At 38.8% G+C, this 23,303-nt stretch overlaps 3 protein-coding genes across 3 annotated transcripts; all 3 read right to left on the reverse strand.

Annotated features, from left to right (window-relative positions):
• Window positions 1-101: 101 nt before the first annotated feature.
• LOC143882865 (triacylglycerol lipase 1-like) lies at window positions 102-6,745 on the reverse strand. Its single transcript, XM_077386258.1, has 9 exons — window positions 6,569-6,745; window positions 6,368-6,475; window positions 6,115-6,255; window positions 4,136-4,246; window positions 2,790-2,933; window positions 2,183-2,223; window positions 1,967-2,049; window positions 659-754; window positions 102-548 (listed from the first exon to the last, which is right to left on the reverse strand). The coding sequence occupies exons 1-9, from the start codon at window positions 6,704-6,706 to the stop codon at window positions 235-237; spliced, it is 1,176 nt and encodes a 391-aa protein (XP_077242373.1). The 5' UTR covers window positions 6,707-6,745; the 3' UTR covers window positions 102-234.
• Window positions 6,746-8,155: 1,410 nt separating this feature from the next.
• LOC143884343 (uncharacterized) lies at window positions 8,156-19,429 on the reverse strand. Its single transcript, XM_077387851.1, has 8 exons — window positions 19,074-19,429; window positions 18,457-18,582; window positions 13,951-14,157; window positions 12,670-12,766; window positions 9,795-9,898; window positions 9,346-9,397; window positions 8,979-9,206; window positions 8,156-8,568 (listed from the first exon to the last, which is right to left on the reverse strand). Exons 1-7 carry the CDS (start codon window positions 19,286-19,288, stop codon window positions 8,982-8,984), a joined length of 1,026 nt encoding a protein of 341 aa, XP_077243966.1. The 5' UTR covers window positions 19,289-19,429; the 3' UTR covers window positions 8,156-8,568; window positions 8,979-8,981.
• Window positions 19,430-22,439: 3,010 nt separating this feature from the next.
• LOC143882721 (uncharacterized) lies at window positions 22,440-22,976 on the reverse strand. Its single transcript, XM_077386158.1, has one exon. It carries the CDS (start codon window positions 22,974-22,976, stop codon window positions 22,440-22,442), a length of 537 nt encoding a protein of 178 aa, XP_077242273.1.
• Window positions 22,977-23,303: the final 327 nt, after the last annotated feature.

The following is a 23,303-nucleotide window of genomic DNA, read 5'->3' on the forward strand; positions in this document are numbered from 1 at the left end:
TTTCGAGTTTTGAAGTTGGAAAATTAAGTGGGGACACCTAGAAATATCATTCCCTTCTTAACTACAGGTATATACGTGTGCAATTTTTGGAATTGCAAGAGTGGCTAGAATCTCTAGTATCATCATGATAATAAAGTAAAGATGGTCATTATCAAAACAAGGGAGTGACTATATGAAATTCACATTACAGTTTATCTTTGACACAAACAGAGTTCATGTTGCTCCAAGACAATTTCAGCTGGTCATGTTATTCCCAAAGAAGCTGAGAATCCTCGGATAGACATGGAGGTGAGCACACGTGCCTAACACAAAATCCCCATGCGAGTATTCTGGAATGAACAGTATCTCCATGCTCCCATTGATCTCCTTTTTTATGCGTAAAACATCTTTAACATCCACTAAGTAGTCGTTCCCACCGAAAGCCAGCAAAATTGGAAGTCCCTTTGGCACTTTCTTCAGTTTGTATGATGGAGGTGAGATGGTCAAGTATTGGAAAAGATTACCGAAAAACCCATGGTCATATTTAGAGAATCCACCTGACCTAACCACTTTAGAAATTGAAAAATATAAGTTAGTAATGTTTATTTACTTGAAATAAGCAAGTAGTATGTAGATTTTTAGAAGATAAAATTGTATAATACAAAAACAAAATACGTACATTGAGCCATGTGTACGATATTGTTCATCGAAGTCGACTGCAACTCATATTTACTGTAATATGCAGTCCTCGATTGGTTTATGCAATAGCTGGGACCTGTGTTCAAATTGTTAGAAATGATACCAAATTACTTGAACATAAACCAAGAATTCATTAATCTTTTTAGGGATTTTTTCCCTATACAATACAAAATATTATACAATTAGTCATTCAAAATTGTAAAATGGTCAAAAAGTTCAAATAAGAAAAGAAAAATCCAAAAAGTGATCATTAATTAGGCCCTCTATGTTAACTTACCAACTTCTCCAAAAGCTTAAGCTGTTGGAGAAAAGGCGTTATTTATCTTTTATACTTTAACACTCCCCCGCACGTGTGGCCCACTCAGCAAACACGTGGCACATGTGGTCCCACTTTGGGCCGACCATCGCATGTGGATTTTTGCTATCTGGGAGGTTTGAACTCGAGACCTTTGGCTCTGATACCATGTTAACTTACCAACTTCTCCAAAAGCTTAAGCTGCTGGAGAAAGGCGTTATTTATCTTTTATACTTTAACACTCTATGCAGGCTCGACTAATATATAACTCAATATTATTATTTATATAATAGTAGATCATTTTTCTTTTCCTTGTGTTATTTGGTTGCCATTCACTATTTAGCACAACAGTCCTTGTAGGCTGGAAATTTCCCAAATGCAAGCCCGTTTTAGCTTCCTCTCAGGTCTAGGGAAAAAGGAAAGTAAAGAACTGGGAAAAACTGAGGGAAAATGATCCTAAGACAAGTATGTATCAGACTATCAGGGTTGTCCCAAACTAGTCGCCAAAATATTGTTTACTGTATTAAAGTGGGTACATGTTTGTTGTCGTGAGGATAATATTGTCCTAATTAACGAACTATAGGGGACATTTGTTAAGTTATACCAGATCTCTTGTGGTAAGATCAAACCGTTGGATTGGGCTACCTAGATAGATTAGGCAGTTGGATTAGGATAATCTCTCCCAAGTTTTATCTTTATCTCTTTCATATTTATCTCTTTATCTGTTAGCGCTTATTTAAGCACCCTTTACGGATTAATGAAAGATATCACGGATTAGTTAAATCTGAAACTGTACAACATTCCACGTGTCTTCCTAGAGGCACCGTTTCATGAAAATGATTCTATTCTCAAGGAAAAGAAATAAAAACTGATGGAAATGCTAGAAAAGGGTGTGGAAATATAAATTCCATATGCATAAAACAGTGACCATGTTTCTTTAAGAAGAAAATGGATGGATGTGGAAAGTAAGCTTAAAATTTGATGCAATTTTACCTTCAATGAGTTGTAGGAGGTGCTGGTAGCAGTCTAAATTACTGGCGGAGCAAATCGTTTCCAGTATTTGTCTTACCAACTCACTGAAACAACAACACAATAATTAAACCTCTTTTCTCTAAGTAAGCTCGGAAAGTTCATGCCCTCTACTTGTTTGTTGGTGCAACTGAGCAAAAGCAAAATGAGGGAATATGACAGAACACATGAGCCACTTACTCGGAAAGACTGAAACGGTAGACTCCTAGGGCACGGTCCAGCTGCCAAAGTAGAAAAAAAAAAGCCAGATTATAGAGACGTTGGATACCAATCCAGGAGTCATCAATAAAAATTATAGGACCCACCAATGGAAACCTATGAAAATGGTGGGTCCTGTCCTACCATATGAGCAGGAGGGACCACCTGAGTTGCTTGTCCAATACACCAAGCATTTGAGAAAGAGTACTGCTGTGGAAACTGAGAGTGGAACCGAACAAATCCCCCCACGGCACATGGCATAGGAGGATTAGTTTTGCTATTTTAAGGGAACAAAAAGCCAAAAAAAAAAGAAGATTGCAAACGTGGGTAAAGGCTATTTGTTCGGTTCTACTCTCCGTTACCATGTCATTATTTTTTAATTTGCTATAAAGTGCTGGTTTAAATTGTAACAATAAGAACGAAAAGAAAACTAGCTAGAAGGTATATATACGTAGCTGGAGGAATGCTAGACTCACAGGAGCCCTGCAAGAAAAGAGTAGAAGGGCTCTCTCATTGGTCAATATCAATTTCTTGCAAGGAGCTCCTGTGATTCTAGCATTCCTCACGTAGCTGAGATGGAAAACCTCACCTTATCAAGAAAGAAGGAAGCTCCCATCCTAACAATAATCGATTTGGTATTTGAGAGATAGGCAACTGGGCTCAGCATCACTGCCTTCTCCACAAGCCGCGACACCTTCTTGTTGGTAAAGGCACCAAACCCAGCCATTGCACCCTTAACAAAAATAATAATTAAAAGCCAAAAAAAAAAAACAAGGCAGATTAAAGGGCTTTTTGGAACCCACTGAAAATTATTTGCACAGCCAGAGGGGAATGAGATTTTAACCTCCTTTTCCAGCATCCCCACCCTCTTTTGTTTGTCATTATCTAAAAATTGCAGCAATTCACCTCGTTTCACACGGTATGAGATCAAATGCCTGGGCTCAAAACTCCTTGATGCTAAAAATCCACATATAGCGGCCAACCCAAAAGAGGGCCCACATGTGCCAAGTGTTGGCCAACCCTAAAAAGAGGGGCCACACGTGAGGGGGAGTGTTATGAGTATAATAGATTAAATAACACCTCCAACAACTAAAGCTTTTGGAGTAACTGCTTGCTTCACAGTGAGGCCCACTATTTTGCACTCATGAGTGGGCCCACCATCTCCACCCAAATCCCTGACTAGGGTGGTGTCACAATTTAACACCATGTTTTGATAGGGTGGGTCCCACAAACTCCATTCAAACCCATGCATTTAGGTGGGGCCCGCCATTTTATCTCATATTTTGATGGGCTTTGTCCCGAAATATCCACCCAAGCTCATGGATAAGGCAGGGCCCACCATTTTACACCTCATGTTTTGATGGGGTGGGGCTCATTATTTTACACCCGTGCATTGCATATTTGCATGGTAATTGAAATCATTTTCTACCGGCAACTGTCTCTATTCTCACCCCATAATAAAATCCTAAAATCACTCCCCCTCACTCTCTCTTTATCGCTCATACCGTGTGCCTTATTTATATAGGGAGATGATTTTTTCACCCCACTTTAGGATTATGCTCACCCCTTTTAACATGATTTAAGGTCAAAAAGCATTATAGTCTGTCCACATTCATATTAAAAGGGGGGGCCGCGTAATCCTACAGGGGGGGTGAAAAAATCGATCATCTCCTCTTATTTATAATAATCTTATATTCATATGCAAATCAGAAAATGGTTATGAAGTTATATATGATTATTTACAAATAAGAGTTGTAATAATCTTAAAATTTTTTAAAATAATGGATTTTTAAGAGGTCTCGGTCTCCCAATTAATATGAAACAAGAATGACTTCATAAGCAAGTATCACATCAAGCTCATTAGCATCGACACATGTTAAGCCATAACTTTGCTAAGTAGAATGAGAAGAATCGTAAAGAGTTTCAAGTAACTACCTGAGAGAAGCCCACAAAGAGAATACGCTTCTTGGTTACTCTTCTAATAAATCTTAGCATTGAGGGAACATCCTTAGAGACAATGTCATCGAAATTCCAGTCCCAATATTGCTACACACATAGAAAAGCCATATCTTGTCTTAAAACCACCTCTTATAATGTCTATACAAAACGAAATTTTAGCATAAAGGGGTGATTAGATCTATGGGTTCCATCATGGATGGGCCACATTTTCCATTCTCATCTATGGGTTCCATCATGGATGGGCCACAGAGTACAAGTTGTAAATGTAGGACAAAGCTGACTGTTCAATCAATCGTCAAGGCTAAGATCGAACGGTAAGGATTATCCAACTTATACACTTTTTGCCTTGTGGCCGGCCCATCCATCCACTATCAAAGAAGAAATCTACTCAATGAACTGGTCTCATCAACAACAGTGGGACCCAACCATCTCTTTTTTCAGTTTACAACATCAACATACCATTCATTCAACAGTTGCAAGAAAAGGACGCTCCTCATCCTTTGAAAAGTGGGTTGCTACCAAAAAGGGATCCCTTGCCCAAAAAAAGCACGGTATATTCTATTGTGACACGTGCACATAAAACAAATAATAAGGTGCTTATCTCGATTAATGCTAACGATATGCCAAATCGATCGGCCATACTATCCCGTCTTTATTTTCGGAAAGGGTTCCCGTTTTAGAAGTATTTTCCCTTTTCGGAAATTTCAGTTGACTTTAATTCTCTTCCCAAAATGACACCGAGTTAGGGGCCTTGTTGGAATAAATTAGGGGCGCTGATATCTCACACCACCTCCGCCCCCCGCTAGGCTATTCCCCCCCTTTCCTTGATGGAATGGTGAGCCCATCTTTGAACAACGTAGGCCCCGCCCATACCACACCATAGGATAATCCAAACCGTCCATTTGATGGGCCATAAATGTAAATAGGTTGCGTCCCAAAATATTATTTCCATAGGCTGATCCTAGCCCTCCGATCTAAATAGAAACTACATCTTATGCAACCTCTATAGATTGTAGGGTTGTGATTATCCTACAGAAATGATTTTTGGGGCACAACCTATTTACATTGTGGCCCATCAAATGGCGGCTCGGATCATCCTATGGTCTGGACGGTACACTTCATTTTCAAAAATATGGGTGGGGCCTAAATTGGGCCTTAATGTTACTGTACGAACCACACCATAGGATGATCCAAATAATGGACGGCTTGGATCATCCTATGTTGTGGACGGTACGCTTCAATTTGAAAAAAATATCAGTGGGGCCTACGATTGGCCTTAATGTTACTGTACGACCAACTCCATAGGATTATCCAAACCATGGACGGCTTGGATCGTCCTATGTTGTGGACGGGCCTTAATGTTACTTTACGACCAACTCCATAGAATGATCCAAACCATTCATTTGATGGGCCAAAATGTAAATAGGTTGTGCCCCAAAAATCATTTCCATAGGATGATCACAACCCTACAATCTATAGAGGTTGCATAAGATGTAGTTTCTATTTAGATCGTAGGGCTAGGATCAGCCTATGGAAATGATATTTTAGGACGCAACCTATTTACGCTTATGGCCCATCAAATGGACGGTTTGGATTATCCTATGGTGTGGTATGGGCGGGGCTTACGTTGTTCAAAGATGGGCCCACCATCCCACCAACAGTTTCTGTTGGGCCCACCAACTGTTCCTGTTGTGTGTGTGTGGAGAGAGAGAGAGAGAGAGAGAGAGAGAGAGAGAGAGAGGGGGGGGGGGAGGGGGGAGACCAGACGTAACGTTAGCCAGCCCTCAAGGGCGGGGCGGGTATCAGCGCGCGGGGGGGGGGGGGGGGGGGGGGGGGGGGGGGGGGGGGGGGGTGGGTGGTAACAGCGCCCTAACTATCATTTCCGGAAAAAAAAAGAAAAAGAAAGAAAATGGTGGATATATCATTTCCGGAAAAAGAAAAGAAAGAAACGCTACCTCGTCATATTCAGAATAAAGAAGGTGACCAGTTGTGAAAGAAGAAGAACGAGTATTCCCGATCCACACATCGAACCCTGCATCTGCTAAAATAAACCCTAATGACTCTTTACGATCATTCAGCAACCATATGTCCCCTCCCTGCCCAATCACAGAGTTCGACGTGGCAGATTCAAACAACACTTCTCTCTCTTGTAAAAAGAAATCCAGAAAGAGGATTTCAATAAAAAGAAAGACAAAGAAAAGAAAAAACCTGCATGATTCCGTGGTAAAGGAAAACAGGATTCGTTTCGTTGAGATTTGTAGCATTTTTACTTGAAATCCTTTGAATTGAAAGAAGGAAAAGATCGCTCGTTCTGACCTGAAAACAAGAAGAAGAATGAAGCAAAAAAAGTGTAAAAAGCGGGTTTGGATGAGTGAAAAAGGAAGCAGATGAGAAACAGATAGTACGTACGATGAATTCATGGCAATTGAATCCCTTTTTCCGTACGAAAATCTCGCAGATTCCATTCTTCCGATCAAGATCTGTTGAGGAAACTGAAAGTATTGACAAGAAGAGGAGGAATGAGATTAATTTCGAGAGGATTACCATTTTCAGAGAGAGAGAGAGAGAGAGAGGTGTTTTGATCCGTTTTTGTGAAGTTATATTAATTAGAAGTGGAGGGCCATTTGGGGAACTTTTGTAAATGTGGTAGACATCGAGGGTAATTTTAGTAATTGCAGAATTTGGTGTTTGTGTCTTCACTCCACCCTTAGCATTGTGGACTGGGTGTCTCCAGTCTTCTAGAACGTTGCGCAGTAATAAGAATTTGGTGTCTGTGTCTTCAGTCTTCCAGAACGTTGCAAAGTAAGGAGAACTACACGAGCGATGCGGATTTAAGTATTAGCTCGTAAAGGGAATGTGAACTGCACTCCGTTCTTTTGATAATGGCACTCCACCTTTAGCACTGTGGCCTGGATTTGTAATTAGCTTTGAATAACTTAATAAGATAGTGTAAATTGAAAAGGGACAGACAGAGAGGATTGGGAACCCTCTTCCAGTTTGGCTCCCACTCCTCTCTGTGTCATTCGAAAGTGCAAAAGAAATTTTTGAGCACCAATAGTGTATTCTTTATTGAGCTGAAAAGAAGTTTTTCTTATTAGCATTCTTTATTTCGTGTCATCTTCTTCTTGCTCTTTGGTTGTCAAAGCATGACTGCGTAGTATATGGTGGCTGGCTACACATAAAGAGTTGGGCCAAATAAATTACAGGTTTGGATCATCCAACCATGTTGGGCCCACTACATTTTTAATAAGTATGAGTACATGCTTAAAAACTCTATATTCCAATATTTAAAAGCTAGATATATCGCTATATTATAAAGGACCGATATTTTAAAACTCTAACCCAGATCCCCTTATTTGATAATGACACTCCTCACCATTTCTGCACTTTTTGATCGGTTGCGAGCATGGTTTAAAATTTCGACCGAAATCCGAAATTTCATATACCGGTGGGGACCGAAACCAAAAATTTCCGAAATTCCATTTTTCGCCCTATACCAAATTTCGGTTTAATGACATTATTTATTTTTAAAAAAAGTGTTACAAAATTTCAGAATTTGGAACCAAATTACCAAATTTGGGACCGAAATTTCGGTTTTTGGTGGGTCCGAAACGGTTACCGAAACGGAAATTTTAAACCTTGGTTGCGAGTAGATTTTTTAACAGTTAGCCGAGCAAATGGCAAACTTGAACAGCCAAAATTCCAACCAAATGTGGAATGATCCTAGGCCTTCCCTCCGCCCTCAATTTTTATGCCATATGCAAGGGACCCAACCCCTAAGCTAAAAAATGCACTTTCTGGATTACTTGGTGGTGTTTGTTTGCCAACATGGCATCACTAGCCTTTACATATGAAATGTCCCAAAAAAGAAGAGATTTCTAGGTAATCATCACCTTCTCCCTCACCTGGTTAACTCGCATCCAAACATAACAAAGCACATGGTTTGGCATCCAAAATCCTGCACCCCTCCATAAACTTGACTTCCCTAAAGAATGCTTAAGCATCCGAACAGAGCTGAGGATTCTACTATGAAAAAGTAAACTGATTGTTGTAGACATTATCTTATGTACGGGACCATGTAGGCAGCCTCATGATGCTCTACAAGATCAACAGTCTCAATTGCACATACATGTCGCTGCGTAGTGCCAAAATGTCAACGAAACTACCAAGATCAATGAACCTACCAAGATTACAGAAATATTTCCAATGCATTCAAAGATATTTTGCTATGCCACTACTGATAAGAGCATTACCAGCAAGAGTGAAAAACAAAAATACCTCCATGAACCGGCTCCCCCCTCCCAATTTGGGAGCAGTTCTTGTGATTTTCAAATGATGCTGAAACACAACAACTTGGCTTTCCACTGGGGCATTTCACACTTGGTTTTTCTCGGCATAGAAACTGCGACCTGGAAATGCAAATACCTTGCCCTTGAATCAACCAAAGCCACAGATAGGAAAGTAGAGAGAAAAAAAGGACACTAGCATAACATGATTCTTTAGGCCCTGTTTGGATTGCAGGAATTTTCTGGAAAAGTTTGGAGAGGTAAAGTATTTTTACAATTTCCTACTATTTTTCTGAGAGGTAAAATTTCCAACTTTTTTTTAACAGGAAAAAAGATAAGCTTGAACCAACCGTATTCAATTTTTGTTAAGAGGGACCTTCAATTTATGATGATATCCATTTATATTAACAATAATCACATCATTTCCCTCTAAATCATGGAAAGAAAAAAATTCTCAAGAAATTGTTTTACGTCAAGAAATGTTTTTCTTGCAGTCCAAACAGGGCCTGAGTTAAAATCACCAAAGCACTGACTGTTCAGCTTCTGAGAAATGCAACAGTCGCAACACGGGTCCCCTCTGATCCTCCAAACATGAATGTAGGATAAGTCTGGACATGATTGAGGTATTGGAACAGTGGCGGCTCTCTGTGTGTTCCGTGGTCTTTGGTTGGCTCTGAGTCCCGCAGACCAAGCTTTCTCTGGTTGAAAGTGTCCACCTCTTGGACCAGTTCATCTTTTGTGCTGTTACACGATGTGATTACCTACAAGCAGCACCCCTCAGAAAATAAAAAGGAAAAAAATGGAAGGGAAATTTGGTTATTTCAATAGTATAAAAACAACTGGAGTCTGGAGGTGCTTCTTTTAATTACAAGGCCGTAATGGGAGATCAAGATGGCTAACCAGTATCCCACCAGATGCAATCAACTTCGAGAGCGACTCCCAATACATGACCCTGAGAGTACAAGTTAGCAAACAAATCATCAGTGGTATTTCCTTTAGAGCAATTTGTCTATCAACCAGACCGAAACGTGATGTTTAATACTTCTCTTAATAATATGATTATTCCCTAGTTTGTTCATTTATTTAGATCAGGATCACAACAAAGAGAAGTTTCTTGATATCGAGGTAACTGAGCAGTACATGCTTGTGGTGTCGTTGGATATATTAAGCACAATGTATCTAAATAAATCATCATTATTTGGTTTTTTGATGAAGTTCAACCAAAAGAAGCCACTCAAACTCATTATTTATGAAATTGTGATTCTGTCATCAATCACAAAATTTACTTCAAATATAAAGAAAAAACGTGTGAAAATACAGGGAAGGAAGCAATAAATAATAATGTTTACCTTTTGATAGGCCCATCAGGATGAAGTCCAATTGCATCTAAAGCTCCCTTATCCATAACAAGTTTAAACTGTCTCTCCAATTTTGTCTCAAGTACATCATCAACCTACAGCAAATACATTTGACAAGGACAGGCCATCAAACTCCATCAAAAGGCATCAATGATTCTATGGTAGCAGCTACATTCATTGTTCCAGTACATGACCGGCAAGGTATCATTATGTAAACAAAAATTATCAAACAATTACAAATAGAACAAAGGACTAACCACAATTGAATTGGCAACCACTAAATTAGCAATCTGTACTCAAATTATCAAACACTGATAAGGGAAATGATAAATGCGCCCCTTTTGGGATTTCTGACGTGTCAGAGGCCGAAGTGAAGGCAGAATATTATGGCATTAAAAGACTTGATAAAGAGAGTCTGGATCGATCCATTGTGGAGGGGGATTCACTTAATGTGATTCATTGGTTGAAAGGGGCGGTGGTCCCCCCTTGGAGATTTTCCTCTATTTTTGATGAGATAGAAGATCAAATCTCGGGCTCTGCTATAGTTTTCAATCATGTGCGGTGATCGGCTAATGGGAGGGCGCATTCGTTGGCTAGGGGGGTTAGTCGTATGGGTTTGGAGTGGTTTGACTTCCTAATTGTATTTCTCCTTTTTTGTTTTTCCTGTTTTTGTGTTTCTTGTAGTGGTCCTCCTCGGCCCTCTTTCTCTTTTCATTACTGATATTTCTCTGCCATTTCAAAAAAAAATGTGCCCCTTTTCAGTATTTGGGACACCCAGCAGCAGTGTATGATGCCAATCAGGTCCCTTCATTCCTTCCCATGTGATGTACATCAGCTAGTTTGCAATCATAGATACTTGTAGCTGGGTGTCCCAAGTAATGGAAAGGGGTGCATTTATCATTTCCTCGCTAATAAATAGAACCAAGAGCTAAGCACAATTGCATTGGTAATCCATCAAGGGTGAAAGAAAATAACTGCAAATTACCAACAACTAAATTAGCAATATGAACTATTAAAGACAGGTTTCTTGGATTTTAATAATAGAAAAAAGGGAGCCGGTTTATGGTTCCAACATTTAAAAAGGCACTCGGAAATATGTCTACTTATTTCTGAGTTCACCTAGGCTAATTCAAATAAAAAACTGGTCAATTTAATAAAAGATTAGCAGAATCATTCATCAAATCAGCAAACATTTTATATAATTGGGTTTAGGACGTGCTTGCAACAGGGAAGCCAACTCGAGTCAATTTAGGAGAGTTCTGAGTCAACCAGTGATATTTTGAGGATTGAGAATTTATTCTGGGCAGCAGTTCAATGTTTCTTTTCCAACCCAACTATGTAGAAAAAACAAAATGAGTAACGCACCAAGCCCACAAGTTCTACCAAATTGTAATTGACTTTCTTCAACCCTGTAGAACCAGAACTGAACACTTTTGGTTGAACATGGATGGAATAATTGGTACTATTTTGCTTTATACATATGCTAGACAGAGCTAGACGCACCATTATGTGCACACACGACAAACTATGAGAGTTAATCAATAAGAACAAAAAAAAATAAGGGAAAAGAAAAGGCCTCAATTCATTTTTTTTTCTAGTCATCATCAGAAAAAAAAAAAAAGCCTCGATTTAAAGTTGAAGACACAGATATAATAGTCAAGAGTGCTAGCAAATTTGATCACGAGGATCCCCACGTCAACTATTAATATTTTCAGCTTTTCCCAAAAACACCTCTACTTTACCTGATTGACCATGTTATTCATTTATTGGCTGACCATGTTATTCATTTATATTTTACAGAAGAAACAGAAAAGATTCCTCGTGACTAATATCTCAGTGTCTTCAACTTTGTCATTCAAAAAAAAAAACAGAAAAGATTCAATTTTGATATGGATATTGTTATAGAACCATAGTCCAAATTTGCACAAAAACTTGCCATTCAAAAAAAAAAAAACAATTGCACAAAAACTAGTAAAAGTTCTCCATTGCTACAAAAAGAATCAGCTGATGCAGGATCAAAAGAAAAGAAAACTAGATACTGTAGCTTTAATACCAAAAGACGTAGGACAGGTTGGGGAAGACGCTAAATTTACAGATCTTAACACTACTGCTGTAGGGTTAAGGAATTTGAGTCTAATGGAGGTGTAGATAAAAAATGGAAATAAGGGGACAATTTAGGATAGAAAGGGATGTTGGCACAGATCCAAACAGAATCTGGAATTTCTAGGCGATCAAAATAGGATGGGTTTCGAGACTGGTTGGGCAGACATATAGTTTACAAGCAAAGGGTAAATTCAAGGATTGATGACAGGTCTAGAGGAAACACTGGAAAGGGCTTTTTGGTCGGGGATTGGGTGTCAGACTGAAGGCCCGTGACCCTTGGAAGGTATGGCATCCCAACATTCCTCATTTATTTGATTTCCATTCATGTTAAAGGTTTAGGGGTTGCTCCATGTTAATGGTTTAGGGTTGCTGATGGCAACCCCAATTTTTTAGATACACATAGTATAGATAGATATGAAAAGAAATTTTAAGCAATTAGTAGATAGGTGTATCAATATTTTTGTAATGTCTTGAATAACTTAAGCCCTATTTTTATTTTGATAACCGATTTGTGAGGCCAAAACTGATTATTGGACTCAAAATAAAATGTAAAATTGAGTCTAATAATCAGTTTTGGACTCAATCGGTTCTCAAAATCCAAAACAAATAGGGTCTTAAGCGTGAGCAAGACAATCATGATTTCCAATTATAATTAAGAAAAACGATTAAAGTGTAATAACAACTTGCAAATTCACGGAAAATGCAGAAAATTCAAAGGAAAGGATTGATTCAGCAAAATAATCACAAACTTCATAAGGCATACCAAAAAGTTGATATTGGTGAATCCATCACGAACAGCAAGGTTCCGTGCAAGATCAACTGCTGCTTCACTGTAATCTATTCCAGTCAAATCAGAGTACCTGAATGAAGAAAATGCCAAAGGTTTGCCCATTATGCTTCTTTTGAGAAGAATTTTCAGAGTTTTATAAACTAGTTGTTAGAAGCTCTCAGCATCCAAAATTCATATCTGCGGTATTTGAGCAAAAAACTAAGCACCAGTAAGTGTAATTTTGTTGTTTTGTTGTAAATAACCAGGATTGCTTTTTTGACGAATAACCAGGTTTGATTGAAAAATGTTAAGGAAGAAATTCTGCAGTGTGAAGTGAAAGAAAATGATTCTAATGGAAATCATTACTAGATTTCTTTATTCAATTAAAATATCTCCATTGATAGTGTGTATGTAAAAAGATTAAGCCCCATGAAACATCCTACTTTTCCATTTAAAAAAAAAAAACATCCTACTTTTCATACATAGTATTTTACATAAATATGGTAGTGGGTTTTAGCAGTTGTGACAAGTACAAAATAAAGTAAAAGCTCATCCTGACTGGCCTTGGCTGAGCCAACTCAGTTTTCCAAGCCATACAATCTGGGGTTCTGGCTGAAATCACCAGGACCCAAATGTGTTTGGTTTGGGTTTAACATGCAACCCCTCAAGTGTCACATGTTTTGGCTGAATGGATGTGGGAAAAAAAAAACCCGAAAAGATGGCTCCATAGATATAGTATCAGTTGTAAAAAGATGATGTATCTTCCACAGACTGATATCCTCGCACCTTATTATCAATAATGACACGGCCTCAAGTGGCATTTAGTTGCATCTCACGGGCAGGGGTTGAGAGAGTGCAAAGCAAATCCATGAATCATGCAAGAGAGAGTGAAAAATAAATCAAGTTAATCCATTGGCATATTCTATTAGATGGTCCATTTTTGCATAATTTATTATACTTCATACATGATTAGAGATGCACTTAAATTTATTCTGGGTGGTTGAGAGTTGGACGTGGCTTTCTGTGTGGCTATGATATTGCACTTTTTGGAGTGAGATGCTAACACAGTTCTATCTATCAGTGCAGATCCAATCGGTAAACATACATAGGATGAATACCAGTGTGTACTTCATGCAAGAGAGAATGGGCAAGATCGAACTAGTTTTATGTGCCATTGGAGGATTCTGGATCAGTTTTGATTTGTGCGAAGCAATACATGTGCGTATGTATGCATGCATGTATGTATTACTTCACTTATAGACTTTCAATCAGTACCCTTGTTTTGAAAGTTCTTGCAGAAATAGACCGTTCCCAGTTCCAATGTCAAGCACACTCCAGTCAGACAAGTATTTGCTGACTTCTTCAACGGACTCAGATTTCCAACCGACATCATTGCCCATATTCTGAGTATGGCCTAGTGAAATGTTGAGACACAAGTTTTTAGTCCAGCCAGCAACAAGCTCCATGACATCATCCCCGAACCTAAAGAAAGAGAAGTGAAGTATAGAAGTTAATGTCACGATTAGTGGACCAAATTTTTATTAGAAGATAAAAAGAATGACTGACTGAAATATCCTCTACCATTTAACTTCAAAAATCAAGATGTTCAAATTGAAACTAAGCAATGGCCAGCAAGAATGCTCCATTCTCTCCAGATAAGCAATCTTAGTTACTAGAAATCCCAATTTACTTAGAGTAATAACCACTGTTTAGCGCATAAAGAAAGAGGGGGTCGAAATTTTACTAGTTATTAGAAATCTCCATTTGAATGGTGGAAATTTTATTAAAACAAGAGGTGGCCTACAGCCCAATGACTGAGATGGTCAATGAGAATACATACAACAAAGCTATGCCAACGGATAAATAAAGACGAAGGGGATTGAGCCTCTAGCTCAATTGGTCAAGGCTTTGTTCTTCAACCTTGTGGTCAGACGTTCAATCCCAGCTTACCTACCAAAAAAGATGCATAAAGACAAAAGAAAAAACAACACAAAGTCGTCAAGCAGGCAAATAATCAAATGCCGTCATCGCCACTCGATCAACCACTCACTGAGCAAGCAAGTACATCCGCTTCCAAGTTAGCCGATCTTCAGACATGCCGGACCTCGGTAGCATGACCCTCTAACTTATCGTGAACTCCTTCTAAAGCATCTGCAAACCTCCATGGATGGATTTGCCAGAGATTACCATCATCTCTTCGTTACTATCTAGAGCTTACAATATTGGTGTTTGGACAAAGGAGATGCGTCATAGATTTCACCAGAGATACGTCGTTCGTTGGTGAGGGCGCTTTCTGATCGAGTGTTCGTGGTTGGATGAAGTGCAGCTACACGACTTTGGGAGGATATTTTTCAGCACATACCAGATTACCTCTCCACAGAGTCAAATTCTTCCCACATGGGGGAACTAATGTGATCCAACCATCATCTTAGTCATTAGATTTTGATTTTTTTTTTCTAGCAGATTACTAGACGTGTTATTTTCTTTTCAATTAGTACTATCTCTGATTTATCAGCATTTTATTTAGCCTATATGTGAGGAATGCCCGCATCAGCTAAGCCCCCTTTCTAGGGCCCACTCATCCTTTTAAAGCCCATCTTTCATAGACATTTAGGACTAGCCTACTTATTTCTTATTGGTTAAATCCCTAAAACCCACTTAAAGCTCTTTTAATTATTTCTTTTAACATATTGGTCAAATATAGGGGCTCGCAGCTTAAAATAATGCCTCTAAATAAATACCATTCAACCTCTAACACTAAGCGAAGATTTGAAGAAAATAACAAGGTACCCCCCTCCCCCTTCGGCAATTGGGCGACTCCCCCTTCTCTCTCCCCTTCTCTAGTTGACTTCCCTCACCACCCCCCCCCCCCCCCCCCTTCTCTCTCTCTCTCTCTCTCTCTCTCTCTCTCTCCGACTTTTTCTCCACGCACACACACCAAAAAAACCCTCGATATCTCCCTCTCTGACCATTTTCCCCACTAAGATCTCTCTTCCTCTCACTTTCTTTCTCCCATTGATCTCCCTCACTTCCTTTCGCATCTTTCTCTTCCCTCATCTTCTCTTCATCTCTTCTTTTTTAAAGGGCTTCTCATCATCTCTTTATCTCCTTTCCTATTTCACCTTTCTACTTTCTAGCCTTGTTCCTTCCCTTTGTGCTCCCTTCTTACATCGTTCTCTCTCACTCCCCTCTTTCTTCTCTCCTATCTTTCTTTGTAATCTCATTTCTCTTTTCTCCTCCCTTTTCCCATTTCATTCTTTACTCTTTTTTATTGGGTTCATAAATTGTTCCCTTTTCTACCCTATATTTTCCCTTTCTTGATATTGATCTCTTTCTTGATCTTGATCTTGATTCTCGATTCTTTTCTCTCAATATCTTTATCTTGGTTGACATCAACTCATTACCTCTCTACTCTAGTGATCTCTCTCCCCTCACTTGAAGACTTAGCAGGACAACACTAGAGGCCCATTGTGCCATCCCAGTCACATATTCATTTTCTTTTCCTATTAGCCTACCTACATTTCCCGTTTTTCCCTCAATCTTAAACCTAATTATTCCCAATTCATGTCCTGCTTCATACCTTGAACCTACCAACCCTCATTAGTCATATATCAAGTTAGACACTTTTCTAGGTCATAGCCAGACATTAGTCAACATACATGATTTGTTTGACAATCTTATAGAGATCTGATTCAATGACTTTAATTATCCCTTGATGAATTATTTCAAAAGCTTTGGGGCTTATAGAAAATCTAGCCGCATTTGATTATTATGTGTTGTTTATTCTGATTTGAGAATGTATGTTGCTACTAACCTGAATTAGAAATCATTCTTAAGCCACAAAGTTCCCAGAAAATGATCCGTGAACCTTGAATTTGCACCAACTAATGGAAAACAAATGAAAAGCCGTACAAAAACCCTAGTGGGCCTTCCCTTGCTTCTTCCTCAATTGATGGGCCCGATGCTAAACTAAAGGTGCATTAATTGAGACCTTCTACCTCATAAAATTATCCGGTGAAGCCGCTGGTCGCTAGATTGCCATTCTTGGTGTCTAAAACTATAAACTATAGCCCTTACTAAGAGGGCATCGGCTCACCAAGCGCCTAACATTTCTCCTCTGTAAGGCCTATCTAGACCCCCCCCCCCCCCCTCCACACACACACACACACATAGTAAGGCCACCCCTACCAATCAAAGGTATCGGTATAGTGAAGTATTTTGCATATTTGAATCCTACCTTGCACATGCTTTTCGGGCCGAGCTAGGCAAAGTGGTGCGCCTTCTAAGTAAGGGTGAGGGAGCCGCTTTCTTCTAGGGTCAGCTTCCTGTAAGCTTCTTTGCTCTTTGGCCATTAGTCAATCCAGTGCTTCGCCCTCAACACCTTGTCGTGTGCATATTGTACTTCTCCCAGGACAATGGTCAGCGTCTTCTACAAGGGTGGGTGAGACATCCTTTGATTCTCTCTGGAAATAGCCCCTCCACAGAACCATTCATCGTCATCTTGATTTCTGTAAGATTGACGATGTCTTTAGTGGGTAGTGTACAACCTGAACAACTGACTCCCATTTTCCTGGATAGCGATGCTGGCCAACTCAATTGGCTTGCCTATCTCCATCTTTCGAGCGACTTCTAACTTTTTGCCTCTTGGGCAAATTGCTATTGGTGTCGCAGCTCTGCTTCTCATCCACTATGGAGGGGGATGCTTTCAGTTAAGTATTTTGACTAAGCACATGCTAATATTTTTGGCCAAGTATACGAATAACATTATCCCTTCTCCCCTACCTTTTCTTCTATAGTCGAAACCCTTCACCTGGAACTATGGTCGCCATGTATTTGCTTCCAAAGTAAAGATTGTTACGGGTGACCCATGGGTTGATTAAACTTAAACATGAAATTCATTTTATGATTTTTGGTGAAGACTCAAGAAAGACATTGTTTCAAATTTTAACTCATTGTATCTGAGAAAAGTAAATACAGCTTTGTTTCTTTTGGAGTGTTCAATATTACCAAAAAAAGGAAGTATGGCTTTTCCTAATCGAATTTAGTCACCTATTATGGTGTTTTATAATTTGGGTACCAAACTAAGACGAACTAGTGACCACAGAAAGATTTAAAAAATTCGCATCAATCTGTTCCTGACTCCTAGGTATCTTCTTTGGGTGATTTTGTTGAGTATCAATATTTTCAACAATACTAACTTTCTAATATGACAAATAATCAAAGCAAGGATTGGTGAAATGATAGATCATGACAAAGGGCCCTCGTGAGGTGTATGAGAACGATAAGGCATCACTGCAAGCACATGGACTATGCAGAGGCAGGCACAAGATTTGCTCCTCAATATTGTAACATGTTAAGGCATGCAAGAGATACTAGGATAAAAAAACCCACAAGGAAAATAATGCAGTTACTTAGATAAAAGATCTGTAAGAGTGACAACTTGCCTACTATACCTCCAGAAATAAATGTCCTCATACAAATAAAAATGGCAAAAATACAGTCACACGGTCACTAAATTTTTTCTTTCTATTTCTAATTCAGTAATTAAATTTCATTACAGATAAAATACAAGTAGAAAACGGAACCCAGAAATACAGTGAAGAAAGCAGGCACTATAGATGGTATAGAGTCTCAGGACACATTAATTCCATACAATTGCCTCCAGAATTTGAGATACTAGTACTGCAGCTTTAGACGACCTTCAATATGAATTAGGTAGAATCTTACATCGAATTAAAAGCCCCCTAACATTTTATGATTGTGATTATGGCCAGTACTTACCAAACTTCACCCGCATGGCCATGTTCATGAAAATTCACCAATTCATCTGCATATGTAGAATCCCAGTAGCTCTGCAATCCCAACACTGATGACTCCACTTCAGCATCGTGCTCATCCTTGTCAGAACTGTTTCCACAAGAGAATGTCGCAATCCATCTCAGAGAAGTTCAAGATTAGCAATCATAGATAAACTCAACATAAACAGAAAACCTAAATATCATCATCTTCACCTCATATTTAACTTCAACATCTAAAAAAGGATCTCTACCCATAAGATTAATAACAGCCTCAAAGAGAATATCAGCATATTAGCCATAATAACTCAATCTCTAGTTTATTTTGTTTTAGGGCATAACCATCACAATCAATCCAGAGATGCATAATCTTTAAAACAATAGAACGTTACAAACACAAACCCCATAAGACAAATGCAGATCTTTTTCCTCTATATATCAGTAACAAAATCATAAGCTACTGAATCAACATCCAAAGAATTATTGAAAGAGAAAATTACATTTGAAACGAAAATGCAAAGGGAACTAAAATTTCAAAACAATAAGGCCACAGATTCAGATCCAAAGACACATTAATCAGTAGTTAGGCTAAACAAAACGAACCTGTAATCGGATGAGGCACGAAAGGGGCTCGCAGAGAGAACATCAAAGGCGTCCACGTGGCGCTGATCATCGTCTAAGGTACTGCCATAATCGCTCTTTATCGACCACGAATCTGCAGCAATGGAGCGATCATCGTCGGAGATCAGATCGGCGGTAGTCGGAGCTCGGGCCTGATAGATATCGGAATCTTCAGGTGGCCATCGGATTCCGGCCATGGAGAATCTCTATTTGTGCTCGGGAATTGGAATAAAAGTTCAGAAACACACAGAAACCCTAGAAAACACACCAGAGAGAGCAGAAAAGAGTGGAAGTGTTTGCGTGTTTATAGTGTTAACTGCCCCTCTCTATCTCAACTATCGCCGTTAGGATTTTTATTTTCTGATACCTGGGGCCCACACATAGCACATGTAGGTGATCCCGTCTAATGGCGATCAATGATCAGATTACTGCCGTTGGTCCCACCATGATCAGATGATCCTATCCCTTTGATCAATATGATCACTTCCTGGATTCTGCCAAAACAAGCTAAGCTGTTGGTTTTTAACTTTTTTATGTGTTAAATCTCACTCGTGAGAGTCTCTTTTTCAGATGCTACTAAGATATATGTTGCTTGGTTCATTGTTTTCCTTCATTCTTGTTTGATTATAAACTTTTGTAAGGTAGGGAATACAACTTTTACCGATTTTAATTTACTCAGTTTATTCGCCATTTACAAATATGACTGCTTTCTTATTTTTTATTTTCACTTCTATGATTTTTCATGTGTATGTTGTGAAATACTATTCTTAGTTGCAATCTTTTATTAATTGCTAGACTGAAGCATCATATAGAAAGATTTGATCAGTTACTATAGAAAAGTCATTTTAATAATTTTTACCTAATTATATGCTGTTATTAGGTATAATATTTAGCTCAATCAACTTTGCCTTTCTATGGGTTTCTTTTCCATCAAAATTAACATTCAACCCGTGCATCGCACGGTTGGTCCCACTAGGTTTTGTTAATAGTGGTTAACAAAATAAGAGATTTTTCATTTCCTCTATGGTCATTGAATGGGTTAACGATTAGGAATGCTTCTTCATCATGAATTATTTTTCATTGTTCTCCCTCTAACTTTTCATTACTTGTTAGAGCTGATTTTTTTCCCCCTGTTCTGATATTCCTATATAGGATCAAGGTGAACCTGCTGTCTTTTGTCAATCTTTTCCAAGCAAATCTTTTGTCAGATCTTACTTTTTTAGAAAGTCAATATTATCTCTAATTCTATGAAAATTAATTGATTTAGGAGACTTACTCCTTTTATATTTAGTGAAAAGAACCGTGCATATAAATACCAACCACCGGATTTTGATTGGGTAATATTAGTGGCTGTTTTAGGTTTCTTTGAGAGGGTGTCGTTATCAAATCTATGACACGAGTAATCTTATCTATAGGATATTTTATTGTCTTTTAAAAACTTTCATTAAGTAATTTTTTAACCTATAAAATATATTAAATACTGCCCAATAGCCTTTCCCTGGTTCAAAGACTCATGGGATAGAGTTCATATGAGAAAATAATCGGATTATATGGGTTTGACATGGATGTGCGTATGAGTGTTTTTAGGAATGCAAATAACAACTTAATTCACCCTAAAACGTGATCACCTTTTAGGTGATCGAGATCTGTGGCCAGATAAGAAATCTATTAGGAAAAAAAAGTTAGGAAAAACTAATTCCACGCATAAAAGGTGATTTAGAAGTACTATATAAGCAAGCAATTTTTCACTGTCATATATTTTTAAAACTTTAGTTTCTTCTAATGCCCCGTGCAACTCACGGGTCTGCAACTAGTGACAAGCTAAAGCAAAAACATTGGTTTTTTTTGTAGGCCTTAATTTTTTGTGGTAGCACAGAAACAACATTGCCTATAATAATGGGTGTGTTCTGTTTGCCATCTCCCGAATTAGATAGGAATCACATTGAATTAGTTGTTGCTAACTTTATGAAACATTAAATTTTTATGCGACGATTGTAATTTGTCGTCCCTAAATTTAATAAAAAGGAGATGAATTACTTTATACTTCAATATATTTTTGACTAATTCCGCAGCCATGCCGGTTCATCTTCCTTTATGAATGACAATTTTGACTTTAGTCATTATACACAATCGATTTGAAGGCCGCACCTTGTCATCTCATTTCAGAAAACAGTCTGTTATGATCCTGAGTAGGAGCCCACCTAGGTATGGAACTGGGTGGGACCCAGCCTTGTATGGAAGGGCCTTGCCTAACGTGTTCCATCAGCTCTAGAGCTTTTGGCGTATTGGTTAGGTACCTAGCAACGCCTCTTTGGCAACAGTTTTCTTTTACATGCGCCATAGGCAGTCAATTGCACCACCTCGTTTCTGTTCATATTAGATTATGCCAACCGACGTAAATTTAGGTCCAATAATTGGTTTTGGACTCGCATTTGGTTGTTATAATCTTAAACGAACAGGACTTAGTCATCACATATCAGGAAACACGACTTCTGGTGACCAATAAATAAATGTTGCTACATTTTTTGGCATTCCCACCAATGGTAACACTTCAATTTCCTTTATGGGCAATAGAAAGGATGTTTCCGTCGTAGAAAGTTAATAAAAGAAAAAGACAGATAGCCTTATATATCCATCGCTGTATTTTTTACTTATACCTGTGACCCTGCCGATTCATATTCCTTTATTCTTGACGGTACTGATTTCCATCCATGTATATGCAATTGATTGGACGACTATACCTTGTCATCTCATTTCAGCTGCACATTATGGAAACCTCTATAATGTGCAGTCCCTCTGTAGATCGGAGGGTTAGGATCATCCTATGAAAATGATATATAGGTACAACATATTTATGTTTTCATTTTATCTTACTCATTTGACAATCACTTCACTTTTAGTGAGTTTATTTGATTTCGGGGTTTCCTCATTGCATGTGAATTTTTGCTATCAAGGAGGTTTGAAGGGAATCAAACCGGGTAGAACTCACTCCTAAAAGCTAGTTGGCCAACAAATGAATGGAGATCATAGTATAAAATACTTGACTTCAGGCACAGACAGCATATAATTTCTCTATTATTCTATGTAATATTAAGAGAAATGCTAGAGTGAAGGGCATCTTGCAAAAATCAGCGGCTGAAAGTACATAAAATGCATTTACAATCTAATTATCTTTTTAATTTCAACAAATTCATATATAACTTTATGGTGATTATCACCATCACATACAAGAGGGCACGTAAGAAACAAATAGAAAGAATCAAACTGCTCCAGTTACATATGGTAATTAATTCTCTGTCTCTCTCTCTCTATAGAAAATTACAAGAAAGAAAGAAACTATCACCGTTGTTATCTCGAACTAACGGTCTCTTCCGCTATCGTCTCCAACTTAGGCTTCCTAGACCTATACATACTCAACCTAGCCTTGAACTCACTCACCGAATCATCTTCAATTTCATCCAATCTCAACCTTGGTGCATCCTTTTCCAGCCAAAGTTTTTCCGGTTCCGATTGTGCGGACACACCGGATTCCGGCAAGATCCTTGCCTTTCCTCTGGACGCTCGCCGGACGGCTGAATTGCCAATCATAAACAAGGCCCCCATGTCCGCGGCCGTAATTACAGAATTGACCCTCCTCATGGGGAACATGACATAAACGTTACCCATCTCTAAGTCCTCATCGGCGGAGAGGGCGGAAAATCTACGTCCAATTTGCAAGGAGCTTGAGTTCACTAAGAAGTGGTGGGGAATCTCTAACATGAGTTCAGCCGCGTTGATTGGCTGATCGAATTGTCGGATTTCGCCACTTGGGAAGATGACCTTTGTGCCTCCTCTAGAGTGCCTACCGGTAGTGCTAGAGAGGGTGCAAGAGATGTAATTGCCCATGGTGGAGAGTCGAGATCGAGAGAGAAATATATATGAAGACTTAGAATCACAAAGAAGGAGAGAAAATGGTGTTATGGTGGCTTTGGGATGTGGTGTTGAGTTGGTTTGGCTCTGAGATGTAGATGATGGGTTTTTAAATAAGTGATGGAAAGGAGGGGAAAGTGTCTTTGCTTGGAGAAGATTCTGGCCAGTTGTGTTTGGTTTGACATTGTAGTTGAATCCGCGTGAGCAGGAAAAGAAAGGGAGAATCTATCTCTCTTTCTCTAATTATTAGACATGCTGTAAATACGTGTGGGACCCCCCCACCTAAGATTTATCCTGGAAAGC

This window comes from Tasmannia lanceolata, unplaced genomic scaffold, assembly GCF_043159265.1.
Source record: "Tasmannia lanceolata isolate RefF3 unplaced genomic scaffold, GAP_Taslan_0.1 ptg000008l, whole genome shotgun sequence".
NCBI classification, from domain to species: Eukaryota; Viridiplantae; Streptophyta; class Magnoliopsida; order Canellales; family Winteraceae; genus Tasmannia; species Tasmannia lanceolata.